General features: G+C 44.1%; 6 protein-coding genes across 7 annotated transcripts; 3 read left to right on the top strand and 3 right to left on the bottom strand.

Moving 5' to 3' along the window:
• Window positions 1-5760: 5760 nt before the first annotated feature.
• On the top strand, window positions 5761-6156 carry LOC128971057 (histone H2B 1/2/3/4/6). Its single transcript, XM_054386449.1, has one exon. The coding sequence runs from the start codon at window positions 5776-5778 to the stop codon at window positions 6154-6156; it is 381 nt and encodes a 126-aa protein (XP_054242424.1). The 5' UTR covers window positions 5761-5775.
• A 796-nt stretch (window positions 6157-6952) lies between these two features.
• Window positions 6953-7333, bottom strand: LOC128971049 (histone H2B 1/2/3/4/6). Its single transcript, XM_054386442.1, has one exon. It carries the CDS (start codon window positions 7331-7333, stop codon window positions 6953-6955), a length of 381 nt encoding a protein of 126 aa, XP_054242417.1.
• Window positions 7330-8284, top strand: LOC128971038 (histone H2A-IV). Of its 2 annotated transcripts, XM_054386429.1 has the most exons (2): window positions 7330-7761; window positions 7867-8284. In XM_054386429.1, exons 1-2 carry the CDS (start codon window positions 7681-7683, stop codon window positions 8068-8070), a joined length of 285 nt encoding a protein of 94 aa, XP_054242404.1. In that variant the 5' UTR covers window positions 7330-7680; the 3' UTR covers window positions 8071-8284. The 2 variants fall into 2 exon arrangements, with proteins under 2 accessions (XP_054242404.1, XP_054242402.1); XM_054386427.1 differs by having other exon boundaries at window positions 7330-8284.
• A 5626-nt stretch (window positions 8285-13910) lies between these two features.
• On the bottom strand, window positions 13911-14409 carry LOC128971047 (histone H2B 1/2/3/4/6). Its single transcript, XM_054386439.1, has one exon. The coding sequence runs from the start codon at window positions 14366-14368 to the stop codon at window positions 13988-13990; it is 381 nt and encodes a 126-aa protein (XP_054242414.1). The 5' UTR covers window positions 14369-14409; the 3' UTR covers window positions 13911-13987.
• Window positions 14410-14714: 305 nt separating this feature from the next.
• LOC128971041 (histone H2A-IV) lies at window positions 14715-15104 on the top strand. The gene has a single exon (XM_054386433.1). It carries the CDS (start codon window positions 14715-14717, stop codon window positions 15102-15104), a length of 390 nt encoding a protein of 129 aa, XP_054242408.1.
• Window positions 15105-16126: 1022 nt separating this feature from the next.
• LOC128971033 (histone H1.01) lies at window positions 16127-16786 on the bottom strand. Its single transcript, XM_054386423.1, has one exon. It carries the CDS (start codon window positions 16784-16786, stop codon window positions 16127-16129), a length of 660 nt encoding a protein of 219 aa, XP_054242398.1.
• Window positions 16787-19086: the final 2300 nt, after the last annotated feature.

Raw genomic sequence — 19086 nt, 5'->3', positions numbered from 1 at the left:
GTGACAATACATAATAGTTCCTGTACCTTGTTGCCAAACTGAACTGCTATAAGCAGCATGGGCAGAGACTGAGTGGATGAGGCACTTCCTAGCTGCCTGGTGCCTCGTCTCAGAATTCCTGTGAAAGCAACACTACAAGGCTGTGAAGAGTGCAATCGTTTCATTACTTATGGTTGCAGAAAACATCTAAGATACTCTTCCTCCTTGTAGGCTGTGATAAACGAGCAGCAGAGCATTGCAGGTCTTAGAAAGCTGAAACATTGGAAACTTGATATTCATGGCTTTTCACAGACATTTTGAGGTTGGGAAGATCTGCAGGTTTACAGAATTATTTTGAGCCTCTCTCCTTCTAAGTGATATCCAGGAAGTCATAGTGGGCTTTTTACTTCCAGGAGCCACTTCGGTTGTTTGCTACAGTCTCTAACTGCTGTTTCCACCTTCCAAAACAAACAAACAACAGAAAAAACCCAAACCAACAAATCAAACCAACAAACAAATAAAACCACACAAAAACACACAGAAAACCAAAACAAACCAACCAACCTAGGCCTTCTAGGCCTTACAGCTTTTTCTGGGAGCTTTCTTGACAAGGTTGATTTGCATGCAGCTTCTTATTCAAAGAAGATAAACGCATTCACAGAATGAGACCAACAAAGTCAGCAGGGTGTACCTATGACACACGTAATTTTTGATGTTTCCTTCTCCTCCTAACCTGGATCATGAGTACTCTGGCTGCCCCACCTGTTAGGAGGACCCCTAGAGAGGAAAGTGTGGAGCCACTAACCAACATGCACTTCCCTACAGAATGCAGCCAACTATTACTTGGACATACAGGCACCTAAGGTAGGTGATCAATATGGCTCGGTTTTGATTCACAAGTTCCCCAGAATGTCTCTCTCTCCTCAGGATGTCATGCATTTCTATCACTATGTCGCCTCTGTCACTAGCTCCTTCCTTTTTTCACCTCTTTATTGTCTGACTGCATATGGACAACTGAAACAAGATAGTGAGGGTTCTGTTTGGTTGAACGAAGAGATAGCCTGCCTTTTCTGGTGCTAAAGAATATTCAACACAAGAGTTTCTTCTTCAGAAACTTCTTCAGAAGTTTCTTCTGTCTATCTAGGCTGACCATAGCAATGTTCAGTACATTCCTTGGCTAAGCTGTTACAGCTCAAAATCACAATTAATTTTAACAAATCAGGGACTGATACATTTGAAAAGGTGGATGTTTAGTTGCTGTGAGGAAGAAATGGTCCTAAGGAAGAGGAGTGGGGATGGGATAGTGCTGCTATTTAACAGCTTTTGGGGAACAAGGGGAGTAATTAATAGAACTTACCTTTAGAGCCTGCCCCGATATTATCCCAGTATCAGCTATTTGAGGAGGTGGTGGCATGGTGAGCTAAGAAAAGTAATCTGTGCAGGATCAGCTGTGAAGATTGATGTCTCAGGAACTGCTTGGAGGTGGTTGAATATTTCTTTCAATCTTCATATCTGTGCTACTATCAGTAATACATAGGGGAACAGATATGCAAAATTATGGCTATTTGAAAGAGGAGGAGATTCTGTATAAAGTGTAATTTAACTTCAGTGAAAACATTCCCAGGTGGACATTGAAGTTCAATAGAGTTTGTAGGGGAACAGGTGGGTTGTTCCGCAAGCACAGCTGAGATGGGATATGAGTGACACAGGAAGAATAGGGAGGAAGGGTCATGCTGTCGCTACAAGGCAGGTGCTGTGGGGATGTGTCCTTGTTGGTGACCCTTGTTTGGTATCCCTCAAAGTAAAGAATCACAATATGGGAATTGTGGTCTTCAATGTAAAGAATCACAATAAGGTAACATACAGTAACACAGAGATGAGCCAATTCCAATTGCATTAATCACCTCCTGATCGTGGGGATGGGAAAAGGTGAAGTGGGATAGCCTGAAAATAACTGAAAGTAAACTAAGACTAATTAACATGGCAAAAATTACAAGCCCTAGCAGGAGACCTAACATGCTAATACTGGACCAGCTCTGTATAATGAACTAGGCACCAATCAGAGCTTGTGCTGAAAGGCATTATTTAGATTGTAACTAAAAGGTAACCAATGAACAAGTATTGTGCAGCTTCTATTTGTTATAAACTGTACAAAACCCTACAACTCCTCTGAAGGTGTGTGTTAGCTTTGCAAACTATCTCCTGGGACTCCTTTCTGTACAGAACTGCATTAAAGATCAGAAGATAGATCTCGACTCCGTGTGCTGTCGCACACCAGACACAAACCTAAACCCAGACTGAGGGACAATAATGGTGAGTGGAGCAGGGATGGTGTCAGTGATCAAACACAACCCTGGATCACTGGACACGTACGTGGAGACAAGGCTGGCATGAGATCGATGCAGCAAAGTGAAGCCGATGGGATGAAAGATGCACAGGCACAGCATGTAACATAAAACCTGAGCTTAGAAACAACCCCAAAGCCAAGAGATTAAAAAAAATGGCTGGAGAATTATCTTGGCAAGATCCTGAGGAATACTCAGAAGTCATTTTCGAGTCTGGCAAAGGGAAAGGGAGAAAGAAGATTCTAGGATCAAAATGCACGTTTTCTTTATGGGAACGGAGTCTGATTCGACGCAGAAGTACAAGCAGAACTGCAATTAAATCTGCCTGTAAATACTTAATGGGATGACGAATAAAGCATTTTTGCTCTTCATTGCCTACCCAGGGTCGAATTTCCCATGGCGAGAAATCAGCACCCAGAACTCTGCTTCTAAATATCAGCTTGTGTTCAGGGCATCAGTTCTTTCTGTGCTCGAAAGCACAGAAAAAGTTAGGAAAGGGTCGGAGAGACAGACTGGCTGAATATCTTTGTTCCTGCAGAGACAAAACATGGGCTCTTCCTGCAGAACGAGAGTGTTTTGAAGAACAAAAGGGTGCTAAAACCCCTGCCTTCAGATGTGTAAATGGTTTTCTTTGTCCTAAAGAGGTTCCCATGTCCTTTGACATGGAGTTGATAGATCCACCCTGAGCAACGAGTTTTCATCTTCCCTTACAATTCATTTCGTGTCTAGAAAGACCTTTGTAGCACTTGTGGTTTTCTTCCCTTACACTTTTGGCCTCCTTGCGAAGTATGATAAGCAACTCTCAAAGGAAAACTGATTGATATTGACTGAGATATTATTATTATTATCACTACTATTATTATTACTTACCGCGTCTTCTGATCATGATTCCAGTTGTTTACCTCCATCTCTTTCCATAGCATTTAAGCCTTCGCTCCCAGACAATATGTAGTGCACACTAATGTTTATTAGGGAGAAGACTTTGGCAGGCGATAAATGGCAGAGAGGTGACATATCTGTAAGAATCTAATGAGAAGAGGGTTTTAATTTAGATTCTCTTCATCTCAAGAAAAAAAATATATCCTAGAAACGTGTGCCTTGATCGTATACAAGCGAGTGCTAAATTGTTTCATAAAATATTTGTTTCTGTCTATCATGTTTGCATAGTTTTGAGAGGAGAGGAGGCTGTTCATCCCGCTACTGAGAAACTTCGTCCCCACCTAAAGCCAAAATATTATGTCCATTATTATTAAGTATTCCACTCAGAAGGAGCTGTATGAAACTGTTCTTGGAGAGCTAGGTATAACGTAGAAAATCAATTATTAGCATCCAATGTGTTAATTAATTAGGTGAAGTGTGGCTTCCTTACCAATCCGTGCATATGAGTTTGTGATACTGATGGAAGGGGTTTGGGGCGGGGGGGGTTGCTCCTCCTACATTAATCTGCCTGTTGTGTAGGCTGGGAGGAGAGTTTAGGCTAAAGCAGGGCGCATTGCCTGTGCCAGCTTTCGTGTGGCACCAGGAACGAGGGGCGGGCACACTCTGCGCTGCCCCTGCGCCGCGGTCTCTGCCGCAGCCTGCCCGGACGGAGACTACCACCACGGGTCCTCCCTCCCCTCCCGTCCTCCCGCGCCCCGCCCTTCTTCGTCTCACCTCTCCGTTTTTTCCCTTCGTCTTAATATTTCCATATGGGATAAACCACGGAATTTACTTAAGCTGTTCCCACACCTAAAAACCTTCTATGTACAGTCGCATTTCCATCAACGCCCAGCCAAGACCGAGTCTCAGTACCAAGAGCAGAAACAGAGCAGGATTGCTGCTGGTCCCACGCCGGCTCCACCTGGGCAGGGCGGGCCACTTGGAGTACAGCGGCCAGGATACGCCTGGGAGTCTTCACAACTCCCCTGTTTCCGCACTTACCACTGAAGCCTGATAAACGTTAATTTGGGGACTCACGAGTGTGACAGCTCCGTTTTAGGGTTCCTGGCAGTGGCTGACCGCCTGACATGAATGCTTCCAGAAAGGAAAAGCCAGATGAGACAAATGCAAATTCATTTGTGCAGTGCACAACATGCTCACTCCCACGTCGTCAAGCCAGAGGAGAAGACCTGATGTCCCCTTGCAAGTGTTCGGGGGTCTGAATATGAAACACTCGTTACAGTGATCATGGAAACAGCTTCTCTCAACAGCTCGCTGCCGTATCCCAGCACACTGTTTTGTTCGGTGTACACATCCTTCACTTCCTTAAGGTTCTGCAATGTATTGACCGTAACATGATATGCAAACACAAACGTAGAATGGGTCTCCGACACACGCCTCACACTGAGTGTCACCGAAACACTCGTCACACTCAGCGCAAGAAAAAGACAGTGTACTCCGAGACATACTTTGGATTTTCACTTCATAACGTAAGCATCACCAGGCAACGCTTGACACACACATCGCTCCGCGATGGAGGAAATACACAGCTCTTCTGACCCCGAAGACATTCCCATCGATCTGCAACGAGTAATGAATACATCACTTAACAGTCAAGAGAGCACAAATCTCTCTTCTCCCAATGACACATACATCGCTTGTCTCCTCCTCTACGCACACACACCACTCCGCTTGCCGAAGTAACTCCTATCACTCTGCACTGCTGTCAAAGAGATCGCTCCTTTCCTCCTCTACACTCGCATTTGTCATCTCTCTTCTCCTGATGATAAACATGTCGCTCTTTTATTCCCCTACACACGTATCGTTCCGTTCTCTATGGACACACACATCTCTCTGTACCCCTTCACGTACACACTGCCATTTTTGCAAAACAGCCTTCGTTCTGCGCTGCCCACAAAAGACATCATTTTGCTACCCCAAACATAACACCCTTATTTCTGGACACAGGCAGCGTTCAGTATCACGCAGATAATGCATCGCTCAGGTTCCCTCAAAACACGATACACCGTGAACGAAAAACGCGTCTCCTCTAAAACACATAGCTCCGTGACCCCCAAACTTGTTACTTTCACGCCCCGACAAAAATCTTGGTCTAAGCATTCCCGAAACCTGTCTCCCTGAGGCCAACGACACACGCATCGCCCCGCTCCCCTTAAATACTCCATCGTTATGCACCGCCGGACGCGTCGCTCAGGGCCCCGCGGCAATGCCACCTCACAGAACTTGCATTCCTTTCCTCCAGAGGACACACAGGGGATCTGAGCCGATGACAAACACATGGCTTTTTTTCTCTTCCTCAAATCGCTGTGATCCGACCGCGGTGCCAGGAGGAAAAACTCCGCCCCTTCGTCGCCGATTTCTGAACATTGGCGGTCGGGGGCGGGGCGAACAGAGTATGGAAGAGAATGCGACGCGGCGCTGTGCGGATATAAAAGGAGAGCGGCAGCAGTGATAGTATACGTTGCTTGCCTCGGTTCGCTTCTCGCTGAGAAAAAGAGCTGCGTCTGCTGCCATGCCTGAGCCGGCCAAGTCCGCTCCCGCGCCCAAGAAAGGCTCCAAGAAAGCGGTGACCAAGACCCAGAAGAAAGGAGACAAGAAGCGCAAGAAGAGCCGCAAAGAGAGCTACTCCATCTACGTGTACAAAGTGCTGAAACAAGTGCACCCCGACACGGGCATCTCGTCTAAGGCCATGGGCATCATGAACTCTTTTGTCAACGACATCTTTGAGCGCATCGCCGGCGAAGCCTCTCGCCTGGCGCACTATAACAAGCGCTCCACCATCACCTCGCGGGAGATCCAGACGGCCGTGCGGCTGCTTCTGCCCGGCGAGCTGGCCAAGCACGCTGTGTCCGAGGGCACCAAGGCTGTCACCAAGTACACCAGTTCCAAGTAAGCCGTTTCTGCACTCGCAGACAGATTTGCTCGACCCAAAGGCTCTTTTAAGAGCCACCCATGCCGTCATTTAAAGAGCTTTGTCGCTGGTATTTTTCTACTGTTATTTAATTTTTCTGTTTTCTAAATGTCGCTTTCATAATTTCCTTCAGTATCAGTTTTTCAACCGTTGTTGTAGTTTTTCCTGTGCCCGAGGTCTTAACCTGATATAAACGCCCATTAGGGGGCATCAAGGACCAAGAAATAGCAGTTGAGGCGCGGTTAGATCTTATTCCTTCTGACACCATTAACAATCTTAAACAGGAACAGCTTTAAAAAAAAAAAAAAAAAAGGAAAAACAATAAAATATTACCTTGGCATATACCTGTGTCAAGAGAATGGGGAAGAGATTGACCAGCGCTGAAACCAGCCTGATCCGGGGACAGAAAGCACAGTAACTTTCTTTCTTCTCAATTCAGACTTTGGCTGAACAACGGGAGTAAAGAAGCAAGCAGTGGACGGAAGGTGCCCTAAAAAACCCTGTCAACCAAAGAAACTCTCAAGAACCTAAAGTGCACTGTGATGACTTATCGGAAAAGGCTGAGAAGAGTAGGAAAAAGAAAGCCCTACAGAAACAAGCATAGAAACCATAGTAAGTAGGGACCACTTTCTTAAAACTTTAGTTTTTATGATTTGAAACATTTGTTATTATATTACTAGCATCCAATTAAAAAACAGCAATTACAGCTCCTTTTATTGAAAAAATAGGCGGCTCTTAAAAGAGCCTTTGGGTTAAAACAAGGGTTTTGAAGAGGTATTTACTTAGAGCTGGTATACTTGGTGACAGCCTTGGTGCCCTCGGACACAGCGTGCTTGGCCAGCTCGCCGGGCAGCAGCAGCCGCACGGCCGTCTGGATCTCCCGCGAGGTGATGGTGGAGCGCTTGTTGTAGTGCGCCAGGCGAGAGGCTTCGCCGGCGATGCGCTCAAAGATGTCGTTGACGAAGGAGTTCATGATGCCCATGGCCTTAGACGAGATGCCAGTGTCGGGGTGCACTTGTTTCAGCACCTTGTACACGTAGATGGAGTAGCTTTCTTTACGGCTCTTCTTGCGCTTCTTGTCTCCTTTCTTCTGGGTCTTGGTCACCGCTTTCTTGGAGCCCTTCTTGGGCGCGGGAGCGGATTTAGCCGGCTCAGGCATTGCAGAGAGAAGCAGGTCACAACCTCAAATTACTGCAAGCTAAAGCAACCAAAGGATACTATCACTGCGCTCGGTCTCGTCTTTTATAGCAGAGCTGAGCAACCGAGCGGCTCGTTAGTGTCGCATCCCCATTGGTTGGAAGTTCGACTGGCTGTGGACACGCCCTGCTTCGGTCTGCTATTGGCTATCTCTTGATTCGCATTCCTATTGGTTGCTGATACAGCGTCTCTTTCCGAGCCTATCATCGCAGCCGCTGCCGCTCCGCTCGAGCACTATATAAGCTTCGGGCGCAGTTTGGGAGTAATTCAGTGATTGTGGTACTGCGTTGTGCTTGGTGAGTTGCTGCCATGTCTGGACGCGGGAAGCAAGGCGGGAAGGCTCGGGCCAAGGCTAAATCGCGCTCGTCACGGGCTGGATTGCAGTTCCCCGTGGGTCGCGTCCACCGCCTGCTGCGCAAAGGCAACTACGCGGAGCGAGTGGGGGCCGGCGCTCCAGTGTATCTAGCGGCTGTGCTAGAGTACCTGACGGCTGAGATCCTGGAGTTAGCAGGCAACGCTGCCCGTGACAACAAGAAGACGCGTATCATCCCCCGCCACCTGCAGCTGGCTATCCGCAACGACGAGGAGCTCAACAAGTTGCTGGGCAAAGTGACGATCGCGCAGGGTGGAGTGCTGCCCAACATCCAGGCCGTGCTGCTGCCCAAGAAGACCGACAGCCACAAGGCTAAAGCCAAGTGAGCATAACTGCGACTGAACAAAAGGCAGATCGGACCGAAAAAAGAAACAAAAAGGCTCTTTTCAGAGCCGCCCACAGTGATCAAAAAGTGTTGAGTCACTTCCAACAGTTCTGATGCTTATGATACTTGGTAGAAACTTACAAGTTTTAAAGCGTCTGCCTTAGCTATGTTCTTCCGCATTCCTCCTTGGTTGTGTTTGGTTTTTTTTTTTTTTGGGAGGGGGGAGGGGAGGAGAGGGTGTGTGTTGATCTAAATGCTTAAAAAATACTTTTTTTCTTTTTTTTGAGATCCCGTGTGATTACACGTTAGTTATCTGGTGCTTTAACAGTTATTTAAATGTTTTTATGCTCTCTGAGAAACCCTGGACGTTTTTAGCATGCTAGCAATGGTAATTCGCTTTTCTGTATGGTATAGCAGTAAACATTGTCTCATATTAAGCAAATTAGTTCTACTCTAAGCATTCTCTGCTGTACTTTATAGAGGGTTGTGATGGTTTGAAACTGTTTTTTTAATTTTCCTTTGCAAAGTTCAAAGTTTTTGCACCCAACGCCATATATATATTTTTAAGTATATTTTAATATATAATTATAATATATTTTAACATGTAATTATAATTAATTATATTAAAATAAAACATATTTTTTATTTTTGGCACCCAATGCCACATATATATTTATAAATTTATATATATATTTATAGTTAATTTATTATATTAAAATAAAGAATATGTCAGTGTGAACTGAAATTCCTTCCCCCCCCCCCCCGACAGTGACCAGGCTAGCTCAGTCTGAAAGCCAATGAACCTATGATGAAAGGCAATGAATATGTACAAATATGCAAAATTTACATTTACAAATATATACAATCAACAGAAAAGCACAACCAATCTCCCTTTGCTTTCTCCCAAAGGGGCCTCTCTCCCAGGAGCTTCCCCCCCAGACCTCCCTGGCAGAAAGCAGAGTTAGTTAAAGCAGAAAGTTGTTAACTTAGCTGCCAAGGTCAGTATGTTATCTTCAGCCAGAAGAGAAGAAGAAACAGCAGCCAGACAGCCCAGCAACTGCCCCAACTGCAGAATGCAGAGTGTGCAGAGTACCCTGCTTTGTTTTGAGTAATAGTTCTTAAACATTTCTATCTATCCAATGGAAGTGTTTAGAACAATCATTATTTTGCTCTTCTTACACCCAATAGTGACTTATTTACACTCTTTCATTTTCTCTGTTTGAACTTTGCAAAGGAAAATTAAAAACAGTTTCAAACCATCACAAGGGTGATATAAGCAAAATGTTCGTATCAATCTAGATTTGTTTTGTTCTTTTGGATAGTATCAAGGAACAGCTGGTCGCTGTTACAAATGGTTAACACGGAGTTTGCTTCCTGCCTCAGCCTCGACTTTGAAAACCATGGGGCAGAGGGGAAGGAAAAAACCTATACAATACAAAAAACCACAAACCAACCGACCAACCAAACAAAAAACCAAACAAACTGTACTAAAGAAATCATGCTGTACTGGCAGTGGCCCTGTCATAATTCTTTCACAACAGGAGGGATGTTCTTTGCTTTGGGCCCTGTGTTAATTTCCCTCTATTACTGCTTTTTTAATGCTATGATGTCAGGAAGTCCCCCTGGCTTTTTTTTGTCAGAATTAACTAGGGCTAGGGAAGGGTTTCAGGCAGGGCAGTGTGACCACTGTTGTCAGTTAACTGCATGGTGTGACAATCTACCATGGTGACAGTTGCTGGTTTACACTGGGGAGAACCTTATCGCTTTTAAGTTTCTGATACTGCTGGCTGGATCTGGCATCTTTTCTCTATGAGGTACCAGGAGCTTTGAACTCCCATCTCGTTTTGGAAGAAGGTGTGTGGTTCTTGGAAGAGTTGTTGCCCTTCTGGGAGGGCAGGGTGTTGCCTTTATTAGTTCCTTTGATGTTGTTTTGCTCTCTCCTAGTATCATTCTTCCTGGAGTCCTCACAGCTCTTATAGCCTGACATTCTTCTGCACACTTCTTACTGCACATGCTGCCATCTTCTTAGTTTCCCTGGGACTCCTTTTTGAGCTCCGTGGACAGCAAGAGGAACACTTTTCAACATGACCACAGTTTTCCTCATGTCTGTCCTTCAATATAAGGAAAAGAGAGATGTAAGCTAAGATATTTTGGGGCCTGCTGTTAACTGAGTTTAACTTTCTGAAAGCTGAGTAATAAGCTCACTCATCTGCAAGAGAAGCAAATCTCACTCCCATCTGTATCTCTTTCTTCTACACAATGAATTTTGTCATCAGCACATTGGAATCACTGGGCATTATAGCAAAATATGGAAGAATTCTTTGAAAACCCCTGGTTACATTTAGCATTCTCTGTATGCTCTACAAGAGGATTCAAATTTTAATTTCTAGGCTGTAGAACTGTTCAAGAGGACAATCTTTTGTTTGATATTTTGCCCCCCCCTTAAATGAATTAATGCTCTGATAAGAAATGAAACAGTACAGAGACATTATGATTTTTGTAGTTGCTCTGCAACAGAGAAATAAAAGGAATATGTTTAGGCATTATGTACCTCTAGATTCAAGTAATATATCTCGGGGGGGGGGTGGGGGAAAGCACAAAATGAATAGGACTAGGTGATGTTTAAATTGGCAAGGGCCTTGAGACCTCAAACGTGCTAAAATCAGATAAACATAGAATCATTCACATTGGAAAAGATCTTTAAGATTATAGAGTCCAACTGTTAACCCATTACTGCAAAGTCCACCACTAAAGCACTGTTGTACAGTCAGACATTTTTGTAAATGTGGTTTATCAAACCCATATATGAAGAGGGTAGATTTAGACTGGTTATTAGGAAGAAATTCTTTACAGTGAGGGTGATGAGACACTGAAACTGCTTGCCCAGGGAAGTGGATGCCCTTGCCGTGGAAGTGTTCAAGGCCAGGTTGGATGGAGCCTTGAGCACCTGGTCTAGTGAAAGGTGTCCTTGCCCATGGCAGGGGGGTTGAAATTTTGTTCACTTCCAAACCATTGCATGATTCCATGAAAAAACACATAAGTGGGCACATTAGTGTTGAAAACACACATATATATTTCTTAATAAGGCAAATGTGAACACTTCATATCTCCTATAATCCGACTCTCGGCTGTTTCTTTAACATTAATTCGGTTTTACAAGAGCTGCCGGATGGACTAGGAAGGTGCAAACGGTGGTGAAAAAGGAACAAAGGGAAATTTGCCTCCCCAAGCCCGTGTGAATGTGATCACTTAGCAACTCTGACATGCCGGCGCCCCTGGCGGCCTGGGAAAAGGCAGCGTATTGCCTCTGACCAGGAGGCCCCTCCCAGCAGGTTCCCCCACCCTCTCAGGAAGGTTGCTGATAAGGCAAATGCCACTTTACATTGTGCCGCTTCAGAAAGGTGCTGAGAAACGCAGTCTTTCACGCAAATATTCTCAGTGTAAAGATGAGAGGAGGAAAAAATAAAAAGGAGTAAAAGACTTATTTGCCGTCAGGGTGTGTGTTACAAAAAGTGTTAATCACTCTGATTATTAACGTTTTAGAAACGCTTATAGTTTTTGTCCTCTCAGTAGACACACAACTAGAAGCTGCTAGCACAAGCCTGCAGTACATTTAGTATTGGTTAAGGAGCTAAATATATATACCTTACACCCATGTGGCTACTTCACTTCTTTCATAGATTTTGTTCCACCAGTTTCAGAAGGTAGAGTTTAAATGCTCCTGCACAGAGGGAATGGAACTAATTCAGATAAATTAGCAACCAGGTTTGCATGTGTTGCAGTTGGTCTGGTCTGCTGGTGCTTAGAGAACAGGAGGCTAGAGTTTCATGCAAAGATGCATTTCAAAGTGTAAAAATGATTGAGGTAATTGTCATTCCTATGTAATTCTTGTCCTCTTTTCTAAGTGGGGTGATTAATGATGCTAACCTTGCTGTACCCCAAGTGCACATGAAAGAAACAACTTTATTATGTTTAGTGTTCAGATTATTTTGCATTCCGGTGACTGTTACTTGCTACAAAAATCAAAGGGGATCCATAAAAGAGCTGTATGCATTTTGTCATAACTTTTATCCTTCACAAAGGTGGTGCAAGATCCTCTATCTCAAGTAAAGATTTCAGCCTGAAACTCTATTGTGTGCTATCTTCCTATCCTGTGAATCATTTCTTCCATTTTCCTATTTTTAAGTACAAAAATCTACATTCAATGCAAGTAGGACAGCAAGTACAAGAAAATTTAAAAAAAAAAAAAAAAGGTTGTGGATTTTACTGGTGCTAAAAATTTCAAGTTCTCCTGATGCTCCTTTCATAAACAAACTACTTATTTTGTAGTTTCAAAATGCAAGTATGTCCAGAATTCCTTCCTTAGCTTTTTCTGTGTTAGAAAAAAATGAATGGAAGAGGCTTTGTGGTTAACGGCATACAAGTTCTTGAAAAAAGTCCATCCCCAACTTTCTTGCAGGCCCCTTTCAGGTTCTAGAAGGCTGCTATAAGGTCTCCCTGGAGCACTGTGACATCTTACTGTTGCTGGGTGATAGTATAGAATCATTAAGGTTGGAAAATTCCAGCCATGCCATATGGGTAGAATGGATCTAAGGATGCAAAGAATTTTGCTTTGAACTGAATAGGAAAGTGCATTAAAGAACATTGTGGAAGAATATGCTGTCAGGTGATTTTTATATTCACACTCTTTGCTGCATTAATTTTGAATGTATGTCCTCCTGTGAGATTAAATTTTTAAGTTTACTATTCTCACTGAGCCTGAATCCTACTACTTTTACCTCTGGTGAAAAAGAACAAGTAAACTTTTCTGTGGTACTTGGGTTTTCTTTTCTGACTTCAGAGAATTTCGTCTCAGAACTGCTAGAAAACAGTGGATACATTAGAATCATATCTGGTGATGTATACAGATAGAAATGCCATATTCACATTAGAGCCCCCTAGTATTGCCTTATCATTTTTACTGAGACTGGAAGAAGCAATCATAAGCAACATTTTCTTTTGAGTGAAGACTTTCATGAGTCTGTTGTTTCAGGCCAAAAGACTTCAGGGTTGATTAGCAGAAATGTGATAAACTCATCACCAAATTGCCCCCAAATTTTCTGACTATTAAACATTCTACATGCTCACTTGCATCAGAGAAACACCACTAGCTACTTATCTTCAGAAATTTTAAAAAATAATTATATTGTGTATGCAATTTTCACAGTAAATTGCATAGCTTCTTCCTGTGACTGCTTTAGTAGACAATAGTCACTTTGTAATTAAAAACACGAAGTGAAGATGAATATAATTTTGTGCCTATCAGACCTTTCCTGTACTCATGCCATTAATTTGATTAAAAGCATTATAATTTCTTAAAACTAGCCACTGGAGGCAGACTTCATAAACTCAAGTTGCTGTAAAAATCGTATACACAGCACAACTATTAAAAAAACCCGCTGAAGTTATCTAAGCTACCCTAAGTTTAATTTTCATGGCAGACCCCCTTTGCTTCTGCCCACTCCCCCGGGCTAGTTGTTACATAGACTTCTATGTTGTTTGTATAAGGTGACTATTGAAACAGCTTATTAAGGTAAATGTCACTTGTTACTATATAAAATTCAGCTGTATTACAAGGCACTATAGGCAGCTCTGATTTCTGCCACAAACCAGCACCATCAAGCGGTAGATGTTGTTAATTACAATGATGAACTTTTTGGGGGGTTTTGGTAACAAGTTCCTGACGAGGAAACGGCTGCAGAAAACTTTTTATCTTTCTGCTTATAACACATAAAACAAGTATACAACCATAAACAAAGAAGTTACACTAAAAAAATGGGACGTTTTAGAACTTGACTATACAGCCCTTTTATTGAAAAAGTAGGTGGCTCTTAAAAGAGCCTTTGGGTCGAGCAAATCTACTTTACGGTGCAGACAGGTTACTTAGAGCTGGTGTACTTGGTGACAGCCTTGGTGCCCTCGGACACAGCGTGCTTGGCCAGCTCGCCGGGCAGAAGCAGCCGCACGGCCGTCTGGATCTCCCGCGAGGTGATGGTGGAGCGCTTGTTGTAGTGCGCCAGGCGAGAAGCTTCGCCGGCGATGCGCTCGAAGATGTCGTTGACGAAGGAGTTCATGATGCCCATGGCCTTAGACGAGATGCCAGTGTCGGGGTGCACTTGCTTCAGCACTTTGTACACGTAGATGGAGTAGCTCTCTTTGCGGCTCTTCTTGCGCTTCTTGTCTCCTTTCTTCTGGGTCTTGGTCACCGCTTTCTTGGAACCCTTCTTAGGTGCGGGAGCAGACTTGGCCGGCTCGGGCATGGCAGCAAATATAGATCTCACACACTACCCCAACAGTTCAAGCAGCACGAGACACGAATACACACGTCAGCCGTGTTCTGCTTTTTATAGCTTGTCTTATGCAAATGAGAAGAATTCTATCTTCTTACTTTCATTGGTCAGAACACTAAGATGCGTCATAACAACCCTAAATCCATTGTTGATTGGTTAAAATACGATCCTTCTCCTCATTGGCTACCTTGAGAAGACCTACTTCTCAGCCTATCAGCGAAGGGATGAGGCGGGAAAACGAGACTATAGCTGAGCAGCTCGGGTTGTTTCTTGTGTATTGCTATCGTGTGCTTGCTTAAGGTACGAGCAAAGAAAGATGTCTGGACGTGGGAAACAAGGCGGGAAGGCGCGGGCCAAGGCTAAGTCGCGCTCATCACGGGCTGGACTGCAGTTCCCCGTGGGTCGCGTCCACCGCCTGCTGCGCAAGGGCAACTATGCGGAGCGAGTGGGGGCCGGTGCCCCGGTGTACTTGGCGGCTGTGCTAGAGTACCTGACGGCTGAGATCTTGGAGCTGGCAGGCAACGCTGCCCGCGACAACAAGAAGACACGCATCATCCCCCGCCACTTGCAGCTGGCTATCCGCAACGACGAGGAGCTCAACAAGCTGCTGGGCAAGGTGACGATCGCGCAGGGTGGAGTGCTGCCCAACATCCAGGCCGTGCTGCTGCCCAAGAAGACCGACAGCCACAAGGCTAAAGCCAAATGAAGACAAGGGAGAGGCGACAAGTTGTCTCTTCCAGAGAAAATAACCCAAAGGCTCTTTTCAGAGCCACCCACAAAATCATAAAAGAGCGCAGTTATCCATATTTTAGCTAACCCGTTTTGTATGAATTACTCAACCCACGTTTTTGTCTTTTTCCATTTTTATTAACGTTATTTTTGGTTCGGTGATAGTAGCAACGCTTTCCATGGCTCCTTTAACAAAATCGTGCCAACATGTCCTGTTCTTCCTGGGATGAAGTATTTTCCGTTCAGTTCTTAAACCAGTCAACAAAGGGTGACAGCTCCCGGCCCTCCCCCTCCCCTTCATTCTCTCCGATTCCTTCCTGTCTCCGAGAGGCTGAAACAGCACCGCAGATACGAGGTGTAATCGTCTTCGGGGAAGGGGGGGGTAGTGAGGGGGAAGGAGAGCAGGCCGGGCCCTCCTCTGGCCAATCCTTGTACAGGGCGGGTTTTTTCAATACTTGAAGCTCTTTTTCTTTCTGATTGGGTACAGAGGAATGAAAGAGCTCCTGGATAGTTTTGGGTTATCAAGGAAAGCTCTTCCCTCCTCCCCTGCATGGATAAATCCATTTAAAGATACACTTTATGAGAAACAATACAACAGATTAGACATGGCTCAGTAGCAGCATGCCTTGCAACTGCATTACTTTTGTTAAAAAATACATCCTTAAAAAAACACATCCCATTTTTATCAAATCGCTATTATAAAACATTGCTTCCTGGTAGTCAAACCGATTACTTGTCAGAAAAAAGAAACAAGCACGTAAAAGTGTACACTTCCCTAAAGCCGCCGCTTTATACCGTGCTCGTTAGCTTTCCTTTCGATAACTGTAGGGGAAGACACAAAAAATATACAATGGACCTCTGACGACTTACGAATTACCGCATCTTTGCTGCAGGTTACTGACGACCTCAGTGTCTCAGCTCCGTTAGGGAAAGTGTGGGTGGCTCTTAAAAGAGCCGTTGGATAACAAAGTGTGTAGAGTAGGACTCTTCTCGGACAATTTACTTCTTTTTGGCCGCTGCTTTCTTCGCCTTGGCTGCTTTGGGCTTAGCCGCCTTGGGCTTGGCTGCTTTAGGCTTCACCGCTTTTGCCTTGGCAGGGCTCTTTGCTGCTTTCTTGGGGCGGCCTGCCTTAGCCGCTTTCTTTGGGCTCTTGACCGCTTTCTTAGCTGCGGCAGCCGCCGGCTTCTTGGCCTTTTTAGGGCTCTTCTTCACAGCTGCCGCTTTCTTGGGCTTCTTGGCAGCACTGGCAGGCTTCTTAGCCGCTGGCTTCTTGGGCTTGGCCGCAGCCGTACGCTTCTTGGGAGCTTTTTCCTTCACTTCTCCTGGCTTCTTATTGAGGCGAAAAGAGCCGGAGGCGCCGGTGCCCTTAGTCTGCACCAGGGTGCCCTTGTTGACTAGACTCTTGAGTCCCAGCTTGATACGGCTGTTATTCTTTTCCACATCGTAACCGCCGGCGGCCAGCGCCTTCTTGAGAGCGGCGAGGGAGAGCCCCTTGCGCTCCTTAGAGGCGGATACGGCCTTGGTGATCAGCTCGGTGACGCTGGGGCCCGCGGGCTTGCGGGCTTTGGAGCCGCCCGCCGCCTTCTTCGGCTTCTTGGCGGCGGCCTTAGCACCAGGCGCGGGCGCATCGGGGGCGGCGGCGGGAGCAGTCTCGGACATGGCAGCAGCGTCCTCTGCGGAGCAGGCGAACACAATTGGGCTGGCGCGGGTCAGATGCTCGTATTTTTAGAGAGGAGCCGCGCCGTGATTGGTGCGTTGCAGAGCCCGCCCCACTGCACGGCTGGGGAGCTCTTCGGTGTGCTCGATTTGTGTTTCTTTGGACTAACAAAAGTGTATTTTCCTCGGAATTTCTGCCACCAAATCGCCCCATTTCCCCGGTGAGGTAGGAGAAGAGCAGGTACTTGCGTTCGGGAAAGTTTCCAGCCGCAAACACGCTGAGTGAGTTAAAGGAGAAGCGATAAATCCCGTGTGCTGCTGCTGGAGAGACCTCTGAAGAGAGAAACTTTTGTTTTTCCTTGCAAATTAAAAATTTCCCTTTGACATAAATGTTACAGAAACGACTCAGTCTGGTTCTTCAGAGGGTTTTCTTGAGGTCAAAGTTGGAACCTGCCAATTTGCAGCTATTTTGACAGTTTAAATTGATTTTGAAGAGGAGGAAGTAACACAAACTCTCTCTTTCAGGTCTGAATATGGATTAAGAACCGGTTCCTTTGACCATGTGTTTTACCTCCTAAAACGCTAAAGTCTAGTGAAATAGTGTCTCGTACAACCTCCCATTGCACTTTTTAGAGAACCATAAGCAATGTGTTTATATCTGGACATTTATGAACATACAGTTGTTTTAATTTGTCTTCCTGGAATTTCAGTAGCAGGGAGGCAAACTTAGCCTGCTACCTTGTGTTGGGTGTTTTCTTTCTTTTGTTTGTTTACCACACGAATTTCTATCACAATTATTAAGTAAATCAAGCTATTTTCTTTTCGTGTTACATGTTATTTGCAAGGGAACCATCATTTGATGTTAAAAAACTCCAGCTTTGTAAAAGAAAGCAAGCTCCTAAAGTTCTGGTGATGTTTACTGAAATCATCTTTGTCTCTCTAGTAATTCAAGATGTGCAAGGACTATTATAGCAAATAGTTATGGTCTTCCTGCTCAGAGAGTATTTTCTTGTTATGTATTTTCTCTGATAGTTGTAAAATTTCAAATAGCATTACTGATGGGTGTTGTTTTGTGTTTGGTTTGGGGTTTTTTTTCTCACTTATCTCACCCATTACAGCTACACAAAGGTTTATCTAATGCCAACTCTGAAATCCTCTTCCCACTCTAAAGGAAGAGTTCATCTGATTCAGCCTTATATATTTTACAACCCTCACTGAAATGAACAAATATTGTTAGGCTAAAACCAGAGCACTTTGTGATAATCTGAATTTCAAAAAAGGGAGAGGTAGGCCATAGGTCATTCCTGAAGAACCAGGAAGAATTCAATATTGATAGCTGGTGGGAGATGATGTAATATGCTGAACAGAACTGAACCCTGGAATAATATTTCATTAATCTATACTTGATTATAAACTATTGTAATATCCATTGCCTTTGTAGTGCCTTTTGATTTAAGAATCCAAAAGACTGCACTTCAGCCCTGCCCTCTGACTTCCTTTGATATTTCCAGATAACATATATATTGTGAATACAGTATTTAAGTACATATTAGCAACCAAAATTTCAGATTGCATAAATAAAGTAGTTTAGAGTAAATGTAATCCTCTTTACACCTCATTGTTTCATTTGCAATGGCTAAACTGTAAATAGTAAAAGCATATAAAATAAGCAAACATTCCTGTTTGCTGTAAAATTTGGGTTCACTGAATATGAAATTATGAATAAATGTAATGAGGGGAGAAATTGCAGTCTCTAGATTAAAAAAAAAAAAAAGGCAGAAAAAATGTTGCAGGAAAAGTGCACCTGAGCTCTGTCGTGCTTCAGCAGGCAGATAATTGAAACATTAATTAAACTGGAAATCTGACGTAATATAAAATAAGGGTACAGAAATTAAATTAATTGTAGTGCATGTGGTTATTGAAGATAATACTGTCCCATATTATCAAAATCTATGTTTTTATATGTAGAGACAGTCTATATCCTAGACATGTTTGAAAATCATGAATGTGACTTTCTATTGACTTAACTACCTAGTGAAATAAAGTAGTAATGCTGAGAGGAGATGCCATTTAGCAGGTGCCAATACACTTCATAGCATAGAGACAGAGGAAAAGTCATTCATGAGTGCCAAGTCAGCAAAACCCAAACTCACATTGTCTGCTTCTCTAGTCCTGCTATTTTGAACTCATACATGTTTACTACAGTAATCTTCACTGGAAGAGATTGGGATATTCCAGCCCTCTGCTGTGGCTTCACTGAGTGTTACTTCTCATTTATTGGTGACTGAAAATTAGGTGGTTAA

The sequence above is a fragment of the Indicator indicator genome, chromosome 14, assembly GCF_027791375.1.
Source record: "Indicator indicator isolate 239-I01 chromosome 14, UM_Iind_1.1, whole genome shotgun sequence".
Lineage (NCBI taxonomy): Eukaryota > Metazoa > Chordata > Aves > Piciformes > Indicatoridae > Indicator > Indicator indicator.
This window is presented reverse-complemented; position numbering and strand designations above follow the sequence as displayed.

Coding starts and splice junctions, on each gene's coding strand:
- LOC128971047 (XM_054386439.1), bottom strand. CDS start 14,368: ATGCCCGAGCCGGCCAAGTCTGCTCCCGCACCTAAGAAGGGTTCCAAG.
- LOC128971049 (XM_054386442.1), bottom strand. CDS start 7,333: ATGCCTGAGCCGGCTAAATCCGCTCCCGCGCCCAAGAAGGGCTCCAAG.
- LOC128971057 (XM_054386449.1), top strand. CDS start 5,776: ATGCCTGAGCCGGCCAAGTCCGCTCCCGCGCCCAAGAAAGGCTCCAAG.
- LOC128971038 (XM_054386427.1), top strand. CDS start 7,681: ATGTCTGGACGCGGGAAGCAAGGCGGGAAGGCTCGGGCCAAGGCTAAA.
- LOC128971041 (XM_054386433.1), top strand. CDS start 14,715: ATGTCTGGACGTGGGAAACAAGGCGGGAAGGCGCGGGCCAAGGCTAAG.
- LOC128971033 (XM_054386423.1), bottom strand. CDS start 16,786: ATGTCCGAGACTGCTCCCGCCGCCGCCCCCGATGCGCCCGCGCCTGGT.